The sequence below is a fragment of the Anolis sagrei genome, chromosome 6 (genome assembly GCF_037176765.1).
Source record: "Anolis sagrei isolate rAnoSag1 chromosome 6, rAnoSag1.mat, whole genome shotgun sequence".
NCBI lineage: Eukaryota > Metazoa > Chordata > Lepidosauria > Squamata > Dactyloidae > Anolis > Anolis sagrei.
Genome location: NC_090026.1, coordinates 70,153,289 through 70,172,796, shown reverse-complemented (window position 1 = coordinate 70,172,796; position 19,508 = coordinate 70,153,289). Strand labels below are relative to the sequence as shown.

Sequence of the window (19,508 nt, the reverse complement as noted above, 5' to 3'; positions counted from 1 at the left end):
TCAGATATGCAGATGACACCACTCTGATGGCCGAAAGCGAGGAGGAGCTGAGGAGCCTTCTAATCAAGGTGAAAGAAGAAAGCGCAAAAGCCGGGTTGCAGCTAAACGTCAAAAAAACCAAGATTATGGCAACAAGAATGATTGACAACTGGAAAATAGAGGGAGAAACCGTGGAGGCCGTGACAGACTTTGTATTTCTAGGTGCAAAGATGACTGCAGATGCAGACTGTAGCCAGGAAATCAGAAGACGCTTACTTCTTGGGAGGAGAGCAATGTCCAGTCTCGATAAAATAGTGAAGAGTAGAGACATCAGACTGGCAACAAAGATCCGCCTAGTCAAAGCCATGGTATTCCCTGTAGTCACCTACGGATGTGAGAGCTGGACCTTAGGGAAGGCTGAGCGAAGGAAGATCGATGCTTTTGAGCTGTGGTGTTGGAGGAAAGTGCTGAGAGTGCCTTGGACTGCGAGAAGATCCAACCAGTCCATCCTCCAGGAAATAAAGCCCGACTGCTCACTGGAGGGAAAGATACTGGAGACAAAGTTGAAGTACTTTGGCCACATCATGAGGAGACAGGAAAGCCTAGAGAAGACAATTATGCTGGGGAAAGTGGAAGGCAAAAGGAAGAGGGGCCGACCAAGGGCAAGATGGATGGATGGCATCCTTGAAGTGACTGGACTGGCCTTGAGGGAGCTGGGGGTGGTAACGGCCGACAGGGAGCTCTGGCGTGTGCTGGTCCATGAGGTCACGAAGAGTCGGAGACGACTGAACGAATGAACAACAACAACAACATAAAAAGCCTTTCCCTGCTAGTGGAAGAACAGCAGCGAGTGGGGCTAGTTTTCCTTGGCAGGGAGTTCCAGAGCCTCTTAAGGAGCCAACTCAAGGATACTCAATAAACTTTGCAATAGAAAGGTCTTGCTGTTCAATTAGCCTTTCCTAAGAAGACGTGACAAACAAGCTTTTTGAGAAACAAGCCCACTGGTGGTGATTATTGACAAAATAATTACCTCAACTCACCCTTTTCTGATTCGACTATCCATTACATTCAGATTCTGCCTCAGGGCTGGTAACTTTTGCAAAGTTTGTAGCCTGGCACAATCAGATTACAAAGAGGCGGAATGTCATGACATCTTCAGTGGCATGGACATTAAAGAAATGATTTCCCTTGAATTGTGCAAGTGAACTTCTAATACTTTTTCAGGTTTTTGAACAGTCTGCAGCCCAAATTAGGGTCCTGGTGTAGGTGAAAGGCAGGAGTTGTGGATTGCTGCCAAGGGGGCAGTAAAGGCAAGGAAGTGCTGGGAGGATGGAAAGTGGCCAGAAACAAGCCCTGGGAAGGCTTAGCATTACATAAAGCATTACCAATGAATCTCACCGCCACTTTTTTGGACTGAAAAGGAAACTCTCAGGTTTCAATAAAATGAAATGCATTGTAACATCTGATGTGGGAACATAGTGCATGAACTCATAGTGCATGAAATGTATTATTTTAAAGGCAGAGCTTTCCAAACTGAGTTGTGAAATGTGAGTGTGTCAGCTGCAGTGTGTAGGTGGGTCATGCGAAGGCAACAAAAAGCCCCTGAGTCTATGTGAAAAACAATAAATAATACAAAAAGGGGCTGCAGTGGTGCAATGGGTTAAACCACTGAACTGCTGACCAGAAGGCTGGCCGTTTGAATCTGCAGGATGGACTGAATTCCTGCTGTTAGCCACAAACCTAGCAGTTCAAAAAATGTAAAATGTGAGTAGATTAATAGGTACCACCTGAGCAGGAAGGTAAATGGCGCTCCATGCAGTCATGACCTAGGAGGTGTCTATGGACAACACAGGCTCTTTGGCTTAGAAATGTTGATGAGCATAAACCCATCAGAGCTGGAAGGGGAAACCTTACCTTTATCTCTGTATCTGTTTTGTTGCTTCTAGGCATTGAATGTTTGCTGGAATCCGCCCTGTGTCCCCTCTGGGAGATAGGGCGGAATACAATTATTATTATTATTATTATTATTATTATTATTATTATTATTTGAAACACAACAAGATGAGTCCACAGCAGACACTCTGCTGGCTGTTGTATTGGATCACATGTCGGACGCTTCCCAAGTGTGCAGGACTGTGTGATGTATCGGTGAATAATGCGTGCAGATCCCAGTAAGGTGGCCTTCTGCAGCTGGCAGTTGGTAATTTTATCAGTGCCTATTGTGTTTAAGTGCAGGTCAAGGTCTTTAGGCACTGCACCCAGTGTGCCGATTACTGCTGGGACCACCTTTACTGGCTTGTGCCAGAGTCTTTGCAGTTCGATCTTTAAATCCTCGTATCGTGTCAGCTTTTCCAGTTGTTTCTCTTCAATCCTGCTGTCGCCTGGGATTGCAATATCGACAATCCATACTTTGTTTTTTAACACGATCGTGAGGTCAGGAGTATTGTGCTCCAAAACTCTGTCTGTCTGAATTTGGAAGTCCCAGAGTAGCTTGACATGTTCATTCTCTGTAACTTTTCCAGCTTGTGATCCCACCAGTTCTTTGTCGCAGGCAGATGGTATTTATAGCACAAGTTCCAATGAATCATTTGACCAATGGTGTTATGCCTCTGCTTGTAGTCTGTCTGTGCGATCTTCTTGCAGCAGCTGAGGATGTGATCTATTGTTTCATCTGCTTCCTTACAGAGTCTGCATTTGGGATCTGTCACTGACTTTTCAATTCTGGCTTCGATGGCATTGGTTCTAATGGCTTGTTCTTGGGCTGCCAGAATCAGGCCCTCTGTCTCCTTTTTCAAAAATCCATTTGTGAGCCACATCCATGTTTTTCTTTGTAAAATTATTATTATTATTATTATTATTATTATTATTATTATTATTATTATTATTATATTTAAAATATAAATGAAAGGTTTTCATGATATATGTTGTGTCTCTATACATTTCACTATGACAACTTCTATACAAGCCTGTATTTCTTATAAGAGGTTGGTTTAAGATCCAGTTTGCCAGTGAAACTGATGTACTGTGTTATGAAATGATGCATATCTTAAAAAAACGTGTCACCAACATGAAATGTTTGGAAAGCTTTTCTTTAAGGTATCATTGTATCCCTTGTTGTTTCAACAAGATGGATATGCATGTTACCCTGGAAACAGTCAAACAAGGAGTATGACTTTACTGCACGTTTCCTTTCAATGTTAACTCATAATAACACAAATCTGTTGTTCCTTTCTTCAACCCCACTCCTTTAATAAGGGAAGGGATCTGCTCATCAGCCTCCCTTCTACCCCATTTTTATGCTTTACCTTATTATCATCTTTTGAAATCTTACACTAGCTGGCATCACACATTCCTAAGCCTTACTGTAAAACAGTAAAAGCACATCCATTGCTATTGTTTGAATACTTACATTTATCTTGTAACGAATCATGTGGAACCTCTCCCTGGGGACTCTCTTCCAAGTCTCCATAGTGCAAGACTTTGTGGTTTGGGGAAAGTCGGCAATACCAAAATTTGTCTGATAAAAGAATGAAAATTGTTGAAGAATATGAATCTAATAGCTAAAAGAAAATAATTCTGGAGGAAATAAATGAGGACTATGTTGAAAGGAGTAAATAAGATTTATCAACATATACCATGTGACAAGAATGAGATTTATCAGTAGATACTGTGCAATCCAACAACATCACCCTGAATCTCATACCTAAGGTTTGAATTTTAGTCCTTTATTGAGTTTCAACATCCATTTACTTCTCTTACCACATTCTTTTTCTGTTACTATAATTTATTTTGGAAGTGTTTTTCAATAGTTGCTGCCTGATAATAATATTTGTTGCCAGGCTCGGTTGTAACAGCCATAAGAATATGAGCTCAATGTCAGCCAATTCCTTTTTTTGAAATAAAGAGAGGAATTGCTTCTACTTCCTAGACCACTATTAGATAATAGGCTATATAAGAATATATATATGAAGAGAGGGGGGGGGGGGGCAGGACCATTTCCATCTTGTCTCCTGCATATGCCAACTACTAATAATAATATGATATTATACTTATATATTTTATATTAAACATAATATTACTAATAATATTACTAATAATATTACAATATAATGGTACAGTACAATATATAATACATAATACTGATATTGTACTATACTAATAATATAATATATAATACATAATATATATTGTAGCTATATATATCTTGTAAGCTGCTCTGTGTCATCTTTGGGGTGGGAAGGGTGGCATATAAGTGTCGTAAACAAACAAATAATTAATTAATAATAAATATAATAAGTATTTGTCAAAAATGCAAGCTGGCTTTACCTGACTTCCCACTTATTTATCTAAAACATGATCAGATCAGTGATTTAAACTGTAGTGGCTGCATGAAGTAAACTTGCTGTTCCCAGTTACAGTATTACAAGTGAGAAAGACTCCTTGATATACTGGGTGTTTCCTTTTGGTTCTAGTAAAATTGCCATACATCTGACACCGCTTTACCTCATTTACCTCAAAGTGGAGATTATTTTAGATAGTTTTCTTATTATCCTCTGGTTATAGTAACCAGCAGTTTCACATGTTGATCTGAGATATTCCTTTTTAATTCACTCCATATTTTCTCAAACTTCCTCAATGCTTGAAAAAATAAAAAACTGAAAAAATAGCTATGTGAACCCTTCATGTGAAACAGCTTTCATGTGATTACCAGAAGATGAAACACTTATCAAGACAGCAGATGTGCAGATATAGGCATGCTTTTATTTAGGAAAGACTGAACGGCAGATCTCGCTAGTTCAAGATAAGCAGAAAATGAGGATTGTTGGATTAAATGCATGCAGGGAGAAACTAAAATTAGAGAGGAATGGAAAATAGACACTATTTAAAATGCGGCTTAATAACTACTCTAAATCCAAGATAAATCCCTGCAAAGCACACCGTCTAAAAATAACCAAATTTGCTTTTTACCACCATATTCCATAAAATAACTTTCAAACAACCGGACATTTAGGATGTAAATGTCCAGAATTCTTGCCCAATAGTGATGGGGCTAAGACTTCTGGGAACTGAAAATCACAAGAGGGCCAAGATTCAGAACTACTTTCCTAGAGTCTTCAAACCCATGAAAAACAAAGATATAATAATAATATTACTCTCTCAAGACTATCTGAAATAGTGGAGAGTAGAAATTCTTTTTAGAAACGGAAAATGGACAGTTGCCACACAAACGGTTAAGTTTCATATCACACTTTCAGAGTAAGCATGAGCAAAACCAATTCTGATCCATTCTGATGTAAACGGAATAATCTGAAACTTTTAAAGAAAATATAAAATGGATTATAATTTTTTGATCACTGTCTTTATAAATACACTGTCATCTTGAAAAAAAATAGCTTCTTCCTGAGATCACTGTCACAAAATGTGATTTCATCACAATGAAGCTTGGCAAGTCACACACTCCAGTTCATTGGCTGCCAATTGCAGAGGAAGCAACACGTCAAGGAACGTCTGTTTTCAACAAAATGTTTGCCATAGTATCTAGACTAGGCATCAGTGAAAAATGTGTCTACCTTTCTTTTATGCTGCATTTACAACACACAGGACTGACACTTTAGAAACTTTAATGGCACTCCCATAAGTTCTGAAAACACCCGAATGATGCAACAAAGTGTTTATTATTTTCAGCCAAAGAAAAGTGAAGGTGAGTGTAAACAGGCAGGGAAAAACACTTCTACTTAGTACCTTGCCTCCGTCGACTGTTGAGTTTTCTAAAGCAAGTTCCTTCAACAAGACGATTCAGACGCTGCTGCTTAATCAACTCTAAAATTTCAGGCTGGATCTTCTCTTTTAGCTCCCTGGAGGATCCAGAGGAAGACACAGGAAGCAAACAAGTGAACAGTCACAAATTTGAACTCATATGATGATTTTTCAAAGAAATGTAAGAAAAACTTATATAGTAAGTTCTTTTGAGACAGGTTTGGAGTTCTAGATAGAATTTGAATGCTGCAGTTTAGTTCTCTGGGATGCTACCAATAATTTGCAAGAACAGAGTTAGAAAGCAGATGCCCCTCTCATGCAACTCATAGCTAACAAACATATTATGTACTACTATAAGCTGAAAGTTTATTCCTGGCTGTTTTGGAGGTTATGAGAGTTTCTGCACATTGGTTTCTGCAGATTTCCCAACATCTTTTGTTGCACATCAGACTTTTCCTTGAAATAAGTGTTTCTCTACAAACTTTTTGGGAGCAAAACAGATGGAAAGACATGATTTGCTACACAAAAAAATTTCCCTTTTGTGCACAAGGCTTTTATTTTTGCGCAGAAAATTTTACTCATTTGCAGAAAATATTCTGCAAATGAGTAAAATATTTAGATGATTGACAAGATATCCCAGGGTGCTGACACTGTTTTTTCATCAAGGATAGGAAAATGTGTGCATACTTGATACATCCCCATCAGACACCATATACTCTTCTTCTTCATCTAAAGCAGTGGCTACCAACCTTTTGTCCTCCAGGAATTTTGGACTTCAGCTCCCACAATTCCTAACAAGCTGGGTTGGATTTCTGGGAGCTGAAGTCCAAAACAACCAGATCTAAAATTAAATATCAAAGATGTGGTATGAGTAATTGATCTTTGAACTGCTTTCTGTATTGTGTTGCACTTGTGGTAGCAAATCATTGACCTAAACACTGTATCATTGAAGATGGAGGAGGTCATCTTACGTGCCCAGCAACTGGGATAGAGCTATTGCTACACACACCAGTTCACACACTAGTTCATTCTTCCTCAGTGTTGTGCCTTTTTGATGAGTTGGACTTCCCTAACCCTTTACCTCCAACTGGCTATGCTATTCGGGAGTTGCTTTTTGAACCCATTTACATGTACAGTCATGGATGACTGTACATGACATTTTCTTAGCAACACTGGAACCAGGAAATAAAGTGGCGCTACACACCTAAAATGACAACAATGAGAATGCAGCTGTTTTGACATTCAGGAACCAGTTGCCTTTATACTCAGCAAATCCAAAGCATAGTATTGAAACAGTTGAAGTATTCTGTCAAGAGAGAGAACACCCTCCTCCTCCAAACCACACACATTTATTTTGGAGTTATCATTGACTTCTATATCGATTGGTTTTCTCTCAGAAAGAGCACTTATGTTCAAAACATACTGATATCCTCCTGTCAATAAACCAACTCAAACTTTTGACCTTGTTTTCTTTTCCTCTCTAGTCAACACTATTGATACAAGAAATCAGAACCTAGAAAAATGTTCCTTTCTTTAGACTACTCCAGCCATACTGATGGGGGATTCTGGAGTGATGTGCTACAACCAATGACAGCAATCTGGCAGGTGCACTCTTCTTTGTGGATGCATCTCCAATTCATATTCTGAACACACTAACATGCATTCTTTTTAAATATACTGTCCAAAACAGCTGAGGAAAGTCGTTAGTATAATTTGTATTATAAAAATAACAATTTTACCTTTGAAGAATAACGTTTTATGGTACTTACTGAAATCACATGACAAAGTCCTGGGACTTTCAAAAAGGTTTTAGTATGTAGCCTCCAAGGCAGAAAATATACACATAGTTTTTAAATGTGACTTTGGGTTCCATTGCTGGGGTGCACTGGGTGACTGAATCCATTAATTTACTATTAAAATTCCTAACTGTGAATAAAATAAAAATGGCTATATAAGGGACAAGATTTGGGAGTGCTGCAGTGGTCCTGGCACTCTGATTAATATAACGATTGGGCTTGAGAGAGATATAGAGAGGTACTGGCAACCTGCCTCCAAAGTGAACCATACAAACTGGTGTGAAAGGAAGTCTCAAAGATCTATCACCAAATCAAATGAGAAATATTATTTAGTAGATAAAATTTTGTTTTGCATTTTACTGTAGAGATGACACAGCAATTCACTCCATTTATAGAATGCTGATGCTCTCATGTCTCTGATCTGGGCTTCATTTTGTCTAATTCACTGATGGTGACATTTAGTTTTCTGCAAGTGGGCAAGCCAGAAAAATCCATTGGTGGAAAGGGGATACAGACAAAGGGGGAAATGTCAAAGCTTTGTTTCTTGCAAATATGCTGTTCAAAGCCCTCCAGGGATGAGAGGAATTTACTTTAGGTGCACACAAAGAGACCATTTTTATGTGTGCAGAATAAATATATTGCGGTAGATTTGACTGCTCCCTCCCTCCATACTCCATTCCTCAACAGCTTTGTCTCCCCAGGGTTATTCCTGAGGGCTTTTACAAATGGCCTTTGCATTTGCCAGACCTTTCAAGGAAGAAGAGAAGTAAAACAAGACATTGTCAGAACACCTACAAAATTGGACGAGACTGGAAATCTTCCTGATTCATCCTCTCAGACTGGCGAATTTTCAGTATTTCTGCGTAGCTTAGATTTTGAAGTTTACTTTTGAACTGATCCAAAGAACTAGGCTTCGTGGTTAGTGCTCTCATTATTTGCTCCTTCACCACTTGCATTACCTATGGATAAAAGAGAAAAACAAGTGTTTCAAAGTCTGAGCAACCTTTTTCATTGTATATACATAATTTTATCCCAGAAACATACATAATTTCATTCCAATCTGCAATCACTCCTTAAAAGTACGAAAATGAAAGAACTACAATTTGGAACTCTCTAGTTTTAATTGTTCCTAATGGAGAATACATTTATGTAGGATACAGGATGATGTATCTTTTCAGTTGTTATTTCGCATACAATTTTAAATAGGAAATCAAACACAATTGAATGCTCTCAGGCAGAACTGTTCAGAGAATGGTGTGACAACCCCAACATTTTACTTGTGTGTACCATGAAGCAAGTCTGCTTCCCCCACCTTAGTTCCCATGTACATGATTATCACTTGCCACTTACCATATTTCTCACTAGAGCTCCATGGCGCACACTGCCTCCTGATTTAAAACTTGAATATCATTTATCCATACTCAGGACAGATCTAAACCAGGACCTCCCACAGCTGCTAACACATGTTTTCTGCACATGTTACAAATATCATTTGAAAAGTGCAACAAAGAAAAGTATCAAATAAACAAACAAAGAAAAGTATCAATACTAAGATAAAGAGGAACGAATCAAAGAAATAATATTAAAGAAAACAAGGCTAAGTGCAACAGAGAAGAGAAAGAAATGTAAAGAAAGATAGCACAAGTTTAAGACACAACACAAGTGATAAGGGAAGATGTTACATAAGCTAAAAAACTTACAATGTTTACCAGAAGAAGTAGTTTGGAAGTCAAAGAGTTCGGTTTTTACTATCCCCCTCCCTGCTCTTTACGCTTTCCCCACACTCCCTACGCCCCACAACCTTTTTCCATATCGCTATCTTCTCTCCTTTTTCCTCTTTCTCCCCTCTCCCCCCCCCTTTTTTTCCTAATCTCCAAATCCCCTTTCCAAAGTACTATACTTCTGTAGACTGTTTTTATGTATAATTAAAGAGAAAATGCATTCAATAAAAAGAAAAGTGCAACTGAATTTCATTTAGCCCTAGAGTTCAGAGGGAATTGATCCCAAGTATGCATGCATTGCATTAAACGATGCATGCATACTTGAGTTCAGTTAAGGGAGGCTCTTTTTCTCTTGATTTCTTCAGAAACCCAAAAATGGAAATAGTAATCTGAGGACTTTCTACTCCCTTGCTCAATAATGGTGGTTTTACAGGTTTAGGTTGATTAACCAACTTTCTCAGGAACTCCTGTATTTGAATTATTTTTTGAATCCTTCCAGCTGCTGTGTTTATTTTCTATTTCTCCTACATATTTCTAAAATTCAAGTGATCAGGCATGCTCTTGCTTTTTTCAGCTAACAGGCAGTGTGACCCCACAGGACCTCTAGAGAGCATGCTGGCCTCTTGGCACACCTGGATGCGCTGTGGCAAGCCGGGTTGGCTAGGCCTTAGGTTCACCCCTCTCACACCTCCAGGGCTGCTATTTTAGTTCAGTTGTGTCCAAGCTTGGATGGTAAGGCTACAGACCGGCCTGCAGGAGGTGCACTTCCTTGCTCTCTACTCTGCCCCCATTACTGCTGACCCGGCCCTCCTCAAGGTGCCCAAAAGAAGCTGCCAGAGCTGACGGAGCAACAGGCATGGGGGCCCAGGAGAGATGGGAGCAGTAGGATCCCCTCCCTTTTCTTGCTATAGCAATTGCAAGGGTAAAGGTGGTCAGGACCTATCATTTGCTGGCCCAGCCCAAGCCCTGTGTAACTATAGTGAGGAAAGGGGGTGGACTAAAGGGGTTTACCCTTCCCCCATGCTCCCAGGTAGTAATGTCACGAAACCCCCTTAAATTATGCTCAAAAGTTAGTCACCCTAGGTTTACATATTGCCTCCAAATGAAAGGACAGCACACTCTGATACGGGATTAATCTACATCTACACAATAAAATCTATTTAGATAGTTTATTTATTTATTTACTTTATTTGTATACCGCACTCTCTCAGCCCGTAGGCGACTCAGTGCGGTTTACAGCCAGGTCAATATACAAAATGCACAACATTAGCATTTAAAACAGTAACTAAGGCAACTACATCAATATAAGAATACATCAGTACAACAATATAACATCAATACATCCATATAACTAATCCATCACGTCTCATCAGTAAAGTCATAATCCAATCTCCTCGTCCATTATTCCAAGTTCCAAGATCAATCAATTGGTTGCACTGCTTAATTAAACGCCTGTCTTTACTCTTCTCCTGAACGCCAGCAGGGAGGGGGCCAATCTAATGTCTGCGGGAAGGGCGTTCCACAGCCGAGGGGCCACCACTGAGAAGGCCCTGTCTCTCGTCCCCACCAGCCGTGCTTGTGAGGCTGGCGGGATCGAGAGCAGGGCCTCCCCGGACGATCTTAATGTCCTAACTGGTTCATAGGGGGAGATGCGTTCGGACAGGCGTGCACCCATCCAGTCCATACAAGTCGAAACCGATTTGGCCTGGCTGAACAATCACCCTTGTCTATCCTGCTGCTCTCATCACTAAGGAAATTGATTGGAGGTACTGGCAGTTGCTGAACACCTCTGCTGACATCAACAAAGATGCTCAAACAACCAAGGAGAAAGAGGGGATGTCATAGCCTTGGTCCATTCTTTGGTGGTGGCAGCCTGTATGGACAACAGGCTGGTTTGCTTTGGAAATAATCTCCTGTCCAACTCAGCCCAAAGAGTTTAAGTGAAACAGGAGAATATTCACTGATTTTGATTAACATGGAACTAAACTAGCTCTGCCTGGTTTAGCCTGTGTTAAAGACAAGAACTCTTTGGACAATGTCTGGACATCTAGGTTTGACTTCTGGACTACTTCAGTTTATAACGCTGATGTAGACAAGCACATAGTGTCAGACTCTCAATTCAGATTTATTTTCTATGATGAGTGTTGGAGATTCAGTAAATTTTAGAATTTTCCAGACAAGACGGCTAGTGATTGCTTTGAGCCTCCTTTGTGAAAAAGTCAGATATAAACATAATAATAAACATAATAATACCTCTAAAATGTTTAACTGTGCCATAAACACTTCTCATTTTGTCTTCTACCTCCTTAGTATACAGGAACAATATAATATCTAAACCAAGCACTGAATGCTTGCCTTAGCACGAATACTTCCATGGCAAAGTACCAGAAGGATATATCATTTTATTGTCAAAGATCAACCACAGCACTAAATGTTTTGGGATGTCATTCTTTCCTGTCTTCAGCTGGCTCATCACATGACTTTGTCTCCTTATACTGCGGTTAATTCACCTTTAATCAGTCACATTTTCCCCTGGAGATTACAAAAATCCTTCATGCATAACTTGTTTATTAACAGTCGTATAGCTACAAAGGGGCAGAATACTCAAACAAGAGCAAAATTAAAGAGAGGTTCCAAATGCAAACCATGAACAATTCAAATTAGAAAACTGGAACAAGAAACAGCTCAACAAAAGCAGTAAATCTGCATAGCAATTATTTAAAAAATGTTGCAGTTAATTAACATGGAGGGAGGGAAGTTTCCAGTGGGGGAAGAACTGATGTCAGCCCAAGCAGCCATACATTATATTCTGTTGGGCCTGATGGAATTCAGTACCCCAAAGTGTTTACCTGCTTACCCATTACTCCTTTCAATGAATCAATCAGTATTTCAAAATATTTTAAAATAAACTCATATTTATCACATTTTAAAAATCCTGAAGAATTACAAAAGCTCAAAAGCAACATCTGATTTTTTAAAAGAACAAATCAGGAAAAGGCTAGCACTCACATTACTCTTATAAATATATTGCAAATCAGGTGGCAAAACTAAGACATTGTGCTACCTTTTATGGCACAGCAACAAATCATACCTTTACAAAATAAATTAAACAAAACCTGAGTGTGATAGTGTCTGAAACAGTGGTTCCCAACCTGTGGGCCATGGCCCAAAAGTGGGCCATGAGAACAAAAATCAGGTCTGCAAACCTCCTTCCTTTTTTATTTTATTTGATTTATTTCTGCTCCTTTCCACAGAGCTGACCAGTCCTGCCACTTTTGGTACTAATGTTGGAGAGTGGTCCCTTTTCAAAGTAGTCCCCAGTCAAGTGGTCCCTGATCAAAGTGGGCCCTGGTTTAAAAAAGGTTGGGAATCACTGGTCTACATGAAGTTATTTTGGTACATGACACAGAAAATCTTTTAAGCACCTCTCTGCTTTCCTAGTTTAAACACAACAACAACAACAACAACAAAATAATCTCATAACAATTTGTTCCCTTTTCATGACTCTCAAGACTATGAGTTGAGGTGGACATCTCCCTCTGTGAAATAGTTGGGCCAGCCCCCTATAACGATATGCAGCAGCCGAGCATTTTAGAGAGATTTTTAAATTAAATTCTTTGACAGGGAAAGGTATATATGAAATAAATTCCAACCACTCGCTGCTTCATAAAAATATAATGATGACACCAACACTACAGGCTAGCTCACCAAAATATAGAGGGAGAATAGTTGTTGAACCAACTGAATATTTAAAAATTAGGAACTAGGAACCACTGGAACTGAGAGACTTAAAATGATTCTTTAAAAGATTTCCACTGCCACCATATTACTAATAAACAGGCTGAAGTATTATTGAGAGGTTGTTCAGTAACCTATAGTTTTCTTAAAGTTTGTTAAAAACTGACTTGAGTAATGCTTTGACCACAAAGGTATTCACACTGAGGCTGGTATAAGTTGATAAAAATAACAAGAACATTTATTGAACAGGCTTGAAATATTCAGGTACAAAAGCTTAATGGTTTCAGTAAAGTACTGGCATACAAAGCTTGTGGTTACGTTTGAGAAAAGATCTTAAAACTTCTGGGTTACAAGTCTTAAAGTTTCAACACAGAAATTTACTTCAGGAAATGAATATCTGAAAGTAACTCCCAAGAATCCCCCTTAGGAATCTAGCCAAAAACCTGAACTAGCCTTCCTTAGGAAAAGAACAGACCATTAACGGGGTTCTGCTCCACACAGCATTCTAGTTATATTTCCCCATAGCTACTCTGAATACTAAACAAAAGACTGACCCAAAGATCTTCTTCAAAAAACCCAAACTACTCTCACTAACACCCAATGTCTTTGCTCTACCCTTTCCAAGCTCCAACTCCCAAACTGGCAAACTGGGAACTCAAGCCTCAGTTTAAAAGTAACCTTTTTCCTTCCAATCACTTAGGCTCCGCCCCCATCTTCCTAACCAATCCTAGCCTTCTAACTTTCCCTCCAAGACTAGAACATGCCCCCTTAAGGCAAACCTAATCTAAGATGGCATCTCCCTGTCTCCCTTCTCTAAAATGGATGCTATGGCTTTGCCAGACCCACTCTCTTAGTCTTTTGCCAGCTAGTTAAAGTAAGGGATTCATTACACCCCCATAGTAGTTTTTAAGATTGTATTTTGTTATTTTATTCATTTATATCTGTCATGCTGATTTGTGTTGACCATGGGTGAAAGATCAAACCTAGGGCACTGCATGTCCTTTCCTTTGTGAATACCATGTACAATTTCCATCCAGTCTTTTTTATGGAGCTTGACAAAGTGTACAGGTTAAATAAACTGCACTTATACACAGAAACACGTAAAGCTCTCTCCATTTCCATTCCATAGTTCCAGAGGGGAGTGACAAGAAGGAACCACAACAATAGTCATATTTGGTGGTCAGCTGTCAGAAGTCAACTTCTCCTTTCATAAGACTAACCTAGAAATGTCAGCATGATTTAGGTCAACTCAAGAAAAAGCATCCCATTCTACCAGGAGGCACTTTTTCTGACACCTCACCATTTCGTGAAGACGTTTTCTCCCCATAAAATTGGAAAACAGAGTATGTTGCATAGGACAAGTTTCTCAGCATTGCTGGAAGTCTTTAGTTGTGAAAGCCAAATAATATTACCTGTTCAGAAAACAAGAATGTTGAGAATATTTCCTGTACTGCTTTGGTGCCTTTAGTAAATGACGTCCATTAGGTGATGGGAATTGTGAAAAAAACTAATCCTTTGAAGAGGAGAAATCTTTTAGAACAACAGTAATGTAATCTGCTTGGCAGGAGACTCCATTAAGAACCCATTTTGACGATGAATTTTGCAATCACTATTGCTAATTTACAGGGAATAGAGCTTCTTATTAACATCCCTGTCAGAAAATTAAAAGCACTGTGATTTTTACCCCCTTTTGCCATTTCTCTCTTATTACAAAATAAGAATATTAGCATTATTCCAACTCTAATGGCCAGAAACAACCTTTGGTGAAACAAGCTAAAATACATCCACCAGATTTATTGGGCGGTGAAAGTGGCGCTATACACATTTAGAATATAAACACAAAAAGACTCCAGAGAATCCTGGAATAAAATTATGTTGCTCATTGCTTGTTCAAAAAGCAATTCTTGTCCAATCAGATCCAATTTTAATAAAAAGGAATTCTTCAGCTCCATCACTGCTTCTGCTTTTTTGGCAATGAATATACAATATCACGGACGACAGACATTCCAATAAAGCTCATTTTTCCAATTAAGATAATTTGTTCCTGACAACAACCTGCATTCATCTAGATGCTTAAAATTTCTCATTAAGTGTGCTCCATTCTGTCATTGAAGTGAGGAGGGGAGGAGATCCAAGGGAAGAGTAAATGATAGAATAATCAAATTGGGAAGAACTGGAAGAGTCATCTAGTCCAACCTTCTACTCTGCAGAAATTCATGATTAAAGCATTATAGGATAGTCACCCAACCTCTTTCTATGTGCATTGTGACAACTGGTAATTATCTTAATTCATGTGCCATTCTAGTGGAATACAGCCATGTGGCTTTTTCAAGTCAGATGCATAATAATAATAATAATAATAATAATAATAATAATAATCTTTATTTATACCCTGCTACCATCTCCCCAAAGGGGACTCAGAGCGGCTAACCTGAGGCCAAGCCCAAAGGTACAATACAGCAATACTGTAGACAACAAAAATTGCATCAGAATAAAATACATACAGTAACAAAATAACAGAAATAAAGCAAATTAACACAATATAAAATCAAACATAATGGGCAGGCCAAATGGAGAAGGTAAAATGATAAAATCCTGGATAAGGTAGGAATAAATAATATGTGATTGAGGAGAGCCCAAAAAGGATAAACAGTAGGATTTCAGTTTAGGATGGAGGAAAGTGTATCATAAAGACACCACTATGGCTGGAGCAAACAGAAATTGGATAAATGGTCACTTTCTGAAGGCACATCATAACAGCCAAGTTTTCAGATTTTTCTTGAAGGCTGCTAAGATGGGGGCTTGCCTAATCTCACCAGATAGTGAGTTTCAAACAGATCGCAGTCTATTTCACACAACAGCTGAAAATGTTTGTCATCTACAAAAATTCACATTACACCCAACTAACCTTGAAAGTGCAACAGGATATTTTTAATTAGCACATTCTCCGCAACAAGCATCTCTCTATAATGTTCAGAATTAAAGTAGCCCAGATTAACTGATTTGACATCATAAACTCAACACAGAGCGATAGGTCCAGAAGATGAATATATAGTGCCAGGAAAGAAACTGATCTTTTGTGCGTCCCTTCAGACATGGCAAACGTGTGTGTGTAGAGAAAAACAAACAAACTAACACAGAGATAAGTCATTAAGACCATTAAGACCAAATGGCTTGTCTGTGTAGAATGCTTATTCCAGGGGTCCTCAAACTAAGGCTCGGGGGCCGGATACAGCCCTCCAATGTCATTTCCCCGGCCCTCGCCCAGGATCAACCTAAGTCTGAAATGACTTGAAAACACACAGCAACAATTCTATCTCATTAGCCAAAAGCAGATTCACACTTCCCATTGAAATACTAATAAGTTTATATTTGTTAAAATTGTTCTTCATTTTAATTATTGTATTGCTTTTAAGTGTTTTTTGCACTACAAATAAGATATGTGTGTGTTCAGTAATGTTTTTTTCAAATTATAATCCGGCCCTCCAACAGATTGAGGGACTGTGACCTGGCCCTCTGTTTAAAAAGTTTGAGGACCCCTGGATTATTCTGTTTAACCTCTCGCCAACAATGTGTTCAAGCCACCTGCCACCATGTAAGATCAACTCGGAATGTATATCATTTAATCAATTTCTGCTCATCTTTGTTTTGTCACCTTTTGATAGCTTTCTCCATTGCCATCTTGGGTATCCACTTCTCTTCCCTTCTCTCCTCATTTACACCCTCTTATCTGAATACTACAGAATTTACTGAATACTACAGAATGCAATCAGCCAATCAATCAAAATTGCCCTTTGCTGGAAAGAAGTTCAGATTTCTTGATATGCTTTTGATGCAGCGAATGGGTGGATTAAATTGCAGCCATGGGAGAGGAAGAGAAAGATTAAGCAGCTGATACAGCTAAAAACAATGTCAATATGCAATTTCTGCTTGTTTCACTAGTATTTGGGCACTGACCTGCACCAAGATTATTGATAGCTTTGCCAACAATTACAGACAACTGCATTAACTGCATGAATTAACTGCAAACATTGGCCCTACCTGAAAGGTTACCTTGATCTTAGAGATTGGCTGCAATCCAAGGGAACAGTTACATAACAGTTGGGGAAGACTCACATACAGGCAGAACTTCCTTCGTGTTACTTGCAGTGAAGCAGTTTCAAATTAAGCTAATATTAAATTAAGCATTATTATTCTTCCACAAGAATCTCCAGATATAGGAATTTTTAACATGAACTGGAAGCTAAAGGACCAAATGATATAATCAGAGATATTAATATGAAGTTACTGTAATTTTAAGCATTGTAAAGACTGCATTGCAGAATGGTATTTTTATGCCTGATCCTTATGTGTTTCTTTTTATTAATCTTTATCTCCATTTATTTGAAAATGTCTTGGGAAAGGCTGGCAATATTGGATATGCAATGATAACATTTCAGAGACAATCTACACCTCTGGTACTTCTATGCTTTCTAAACTAGCCCATGGATGGGCATTTCTGCAAAACAAACATAGTAAGCTTCCAACATCTTGATGGCAGGATACCACTATCCCATTTCTCTGTTTCTGTGGCCCTTCAGTTGTTTTCTAGAGACAATTTGGGCAATGACGTTTCTGCAAAAAGAGATGTCAACACCAAGACTGACTGTATCAACTGAGTTTTTAAACATAAAGAGTTTTAGAAAAAAAATAATATTCAGTAGCTAGGATTAGGAATGCATGTTGTATGTCTGCAACGGGAAGTCAGAGGATCAGTGGGGCACTGAGCAAGTACATATGAACAGAAAAGTCTATTTATCTCATCAGATGGGCTCATTTGCCTGTCATACATTTCCACTTTCAACACAGAGCCCATTACAAGATGCATGTGTATTTCCAACCAGGCTTTGTGCCGAAAGGGGAGAACAAGCAGCATACACTGCTGCCACAGCTTTCCATGTTGCCTTTGGAACAATGGGGGGAAACCGGCCGGCAACACTTCCTCCATGGGATGGGGGTCAAGGTAAACTGGGTGATGTGGGGCATGCAGCAATGGGTTCTCCATGTCCCCGCTAGATCCTATGGATTTGCCACGATACATGGCAAATCCTGTATCCTTTGTGATGAGGCTGTTAAAGAAACAAGTACAATTACAGCTCCTGCAGAAGAGAGATCCCACTAAGAATCCAAAAGCAGCATTGCCATTCTTGATGGTTTGTGTATTTTCTGTAGGAATCATTTGAAGAAAATAAATTATGGTTTGCTGGAATCAGCATGTTAAATTCTTGACTTATTACAGACATACTGGCGAGGAAACAGAATCCACTGGGAGCAGAATATAAAAAATGAACCGTCTCTGACCACGTCCTCACTGCCATGTAATCCAGTTTCTGAATCCAGATTATCTGGGTTGAATTGGATTATACGAGTACACACTACCATATAATTCAGTTCAAAACAGATAATCTAGACTCAGAAACTGGATTATATGGCAGTGTAGATGGGGCCTCTGACAGTTGCTGGATCTACACTGCCATATAATACAGAATATCAAAGCAAATAATCCAGATTATATGCTTTGAACTGGATTATATGAGTCTACACTGCCATATAACCCAGTTCAAAGCAGATAATCTGGATTTATATGGCAGTGTAGATGGGGCCTGTAAGGAAGAGAAACAAACTAACCATAATTTTGATGTCTGCCTGTCTTGTCTGTTTTACCTAATTTATCTCTGCTATTCTCAACGAGACCCAGGTGTTATTTACCTCTATTTGGACTTTATTTATTTATTATTCGAACTTATATGCCGCCACTCCCCTGGGGCTCGGAGTGGCTTACAAGAACAGGCTAAAATCTAACACAATTTAAAAACAATTTAAAACAATTTAAAACAGCAATATCAAAAATCAAAGGCCTGTCGAAAGAGGTATGTCTTACATGCCCTGCGGAAAGCTGTTAAGTCCCGCAAGGCACAGACTTCAGGTGGCAGAATATTCCAGAGTGATGGTGCCACTGCTGTAAAGGCTCTGCGTCTGGTTGCTGTTAGATGCAAGGTCTTGACACTGGGAATTTCCAATAGATCTTGGACCTCAGAATGGAGGGATGTCTGGGGTTGGTAGGGGGTGAGGCGGTCCCTCAGGTACATTCAATGATGTGAATTACTTAACTTGGCATGTGTGAATCAGTTCATACCCAGTCCATGTCAATTTCACACGTTCTATGATTTTCTTCTTTCAAAAAATCTGCATAGATATTTGTAATTCACTAATATATACATTGTCTATGAATCTTTGTTTATTGTTGTATGCATAACCATTCCGAATGCTGGCATTTTAATACATACATTTCACTAATGTACATTTGTATATTAAAACAGAAAGGGCAAATTAAGTTAGTTCCCCTGAACAGGCAAACTGAATAAAAATGTCCAGAACTTTTATTCCAAGCACTATCTTTTTAAAATCATTACTTGTTGTAACGGTCAAAATGTAAGACCAAAATGTTTCTTTTGCTCTCTTCAAAAGGACTTGTATT

The 19,508-nt window shown here is 38.9% G+C and overlaps 1 protein-coding gene across 3 annotated transcripts in view; it reads right to left on the bottom strand.

The window, feature by feature from the left end:
• The window catches only part of ELMO1 (engulfment and cell motility 1), a 341,069-nt gene that overhangs the window by 28,008 nt on the left and 293,553 nt on the right, over window positions 1-19,508 (bottom strand). For all 3 annotated transcript variants that reach the window (XM_067470179.1, XM_060781614.2, XM_060781615.2), the window contains 3 exons: window positions 8,328-8,491; window positions 5,722-5,834; window positions 3,389-3,496 (listed from right to left, as the gene is read on the bottom strand). In XM_067470179.1, the coding sequence (XP_067326280.1) occupies window positions 3,389-3,496; window positions 5,722-5,834; window positions 8,328-8,491 (385 nt within the window). The remainder of the gene's footprint in view (window positions 1-3,388; window positions 3,497-5,721; window positions 5,835-8,327; window positions 8,492-19,508) is intronic.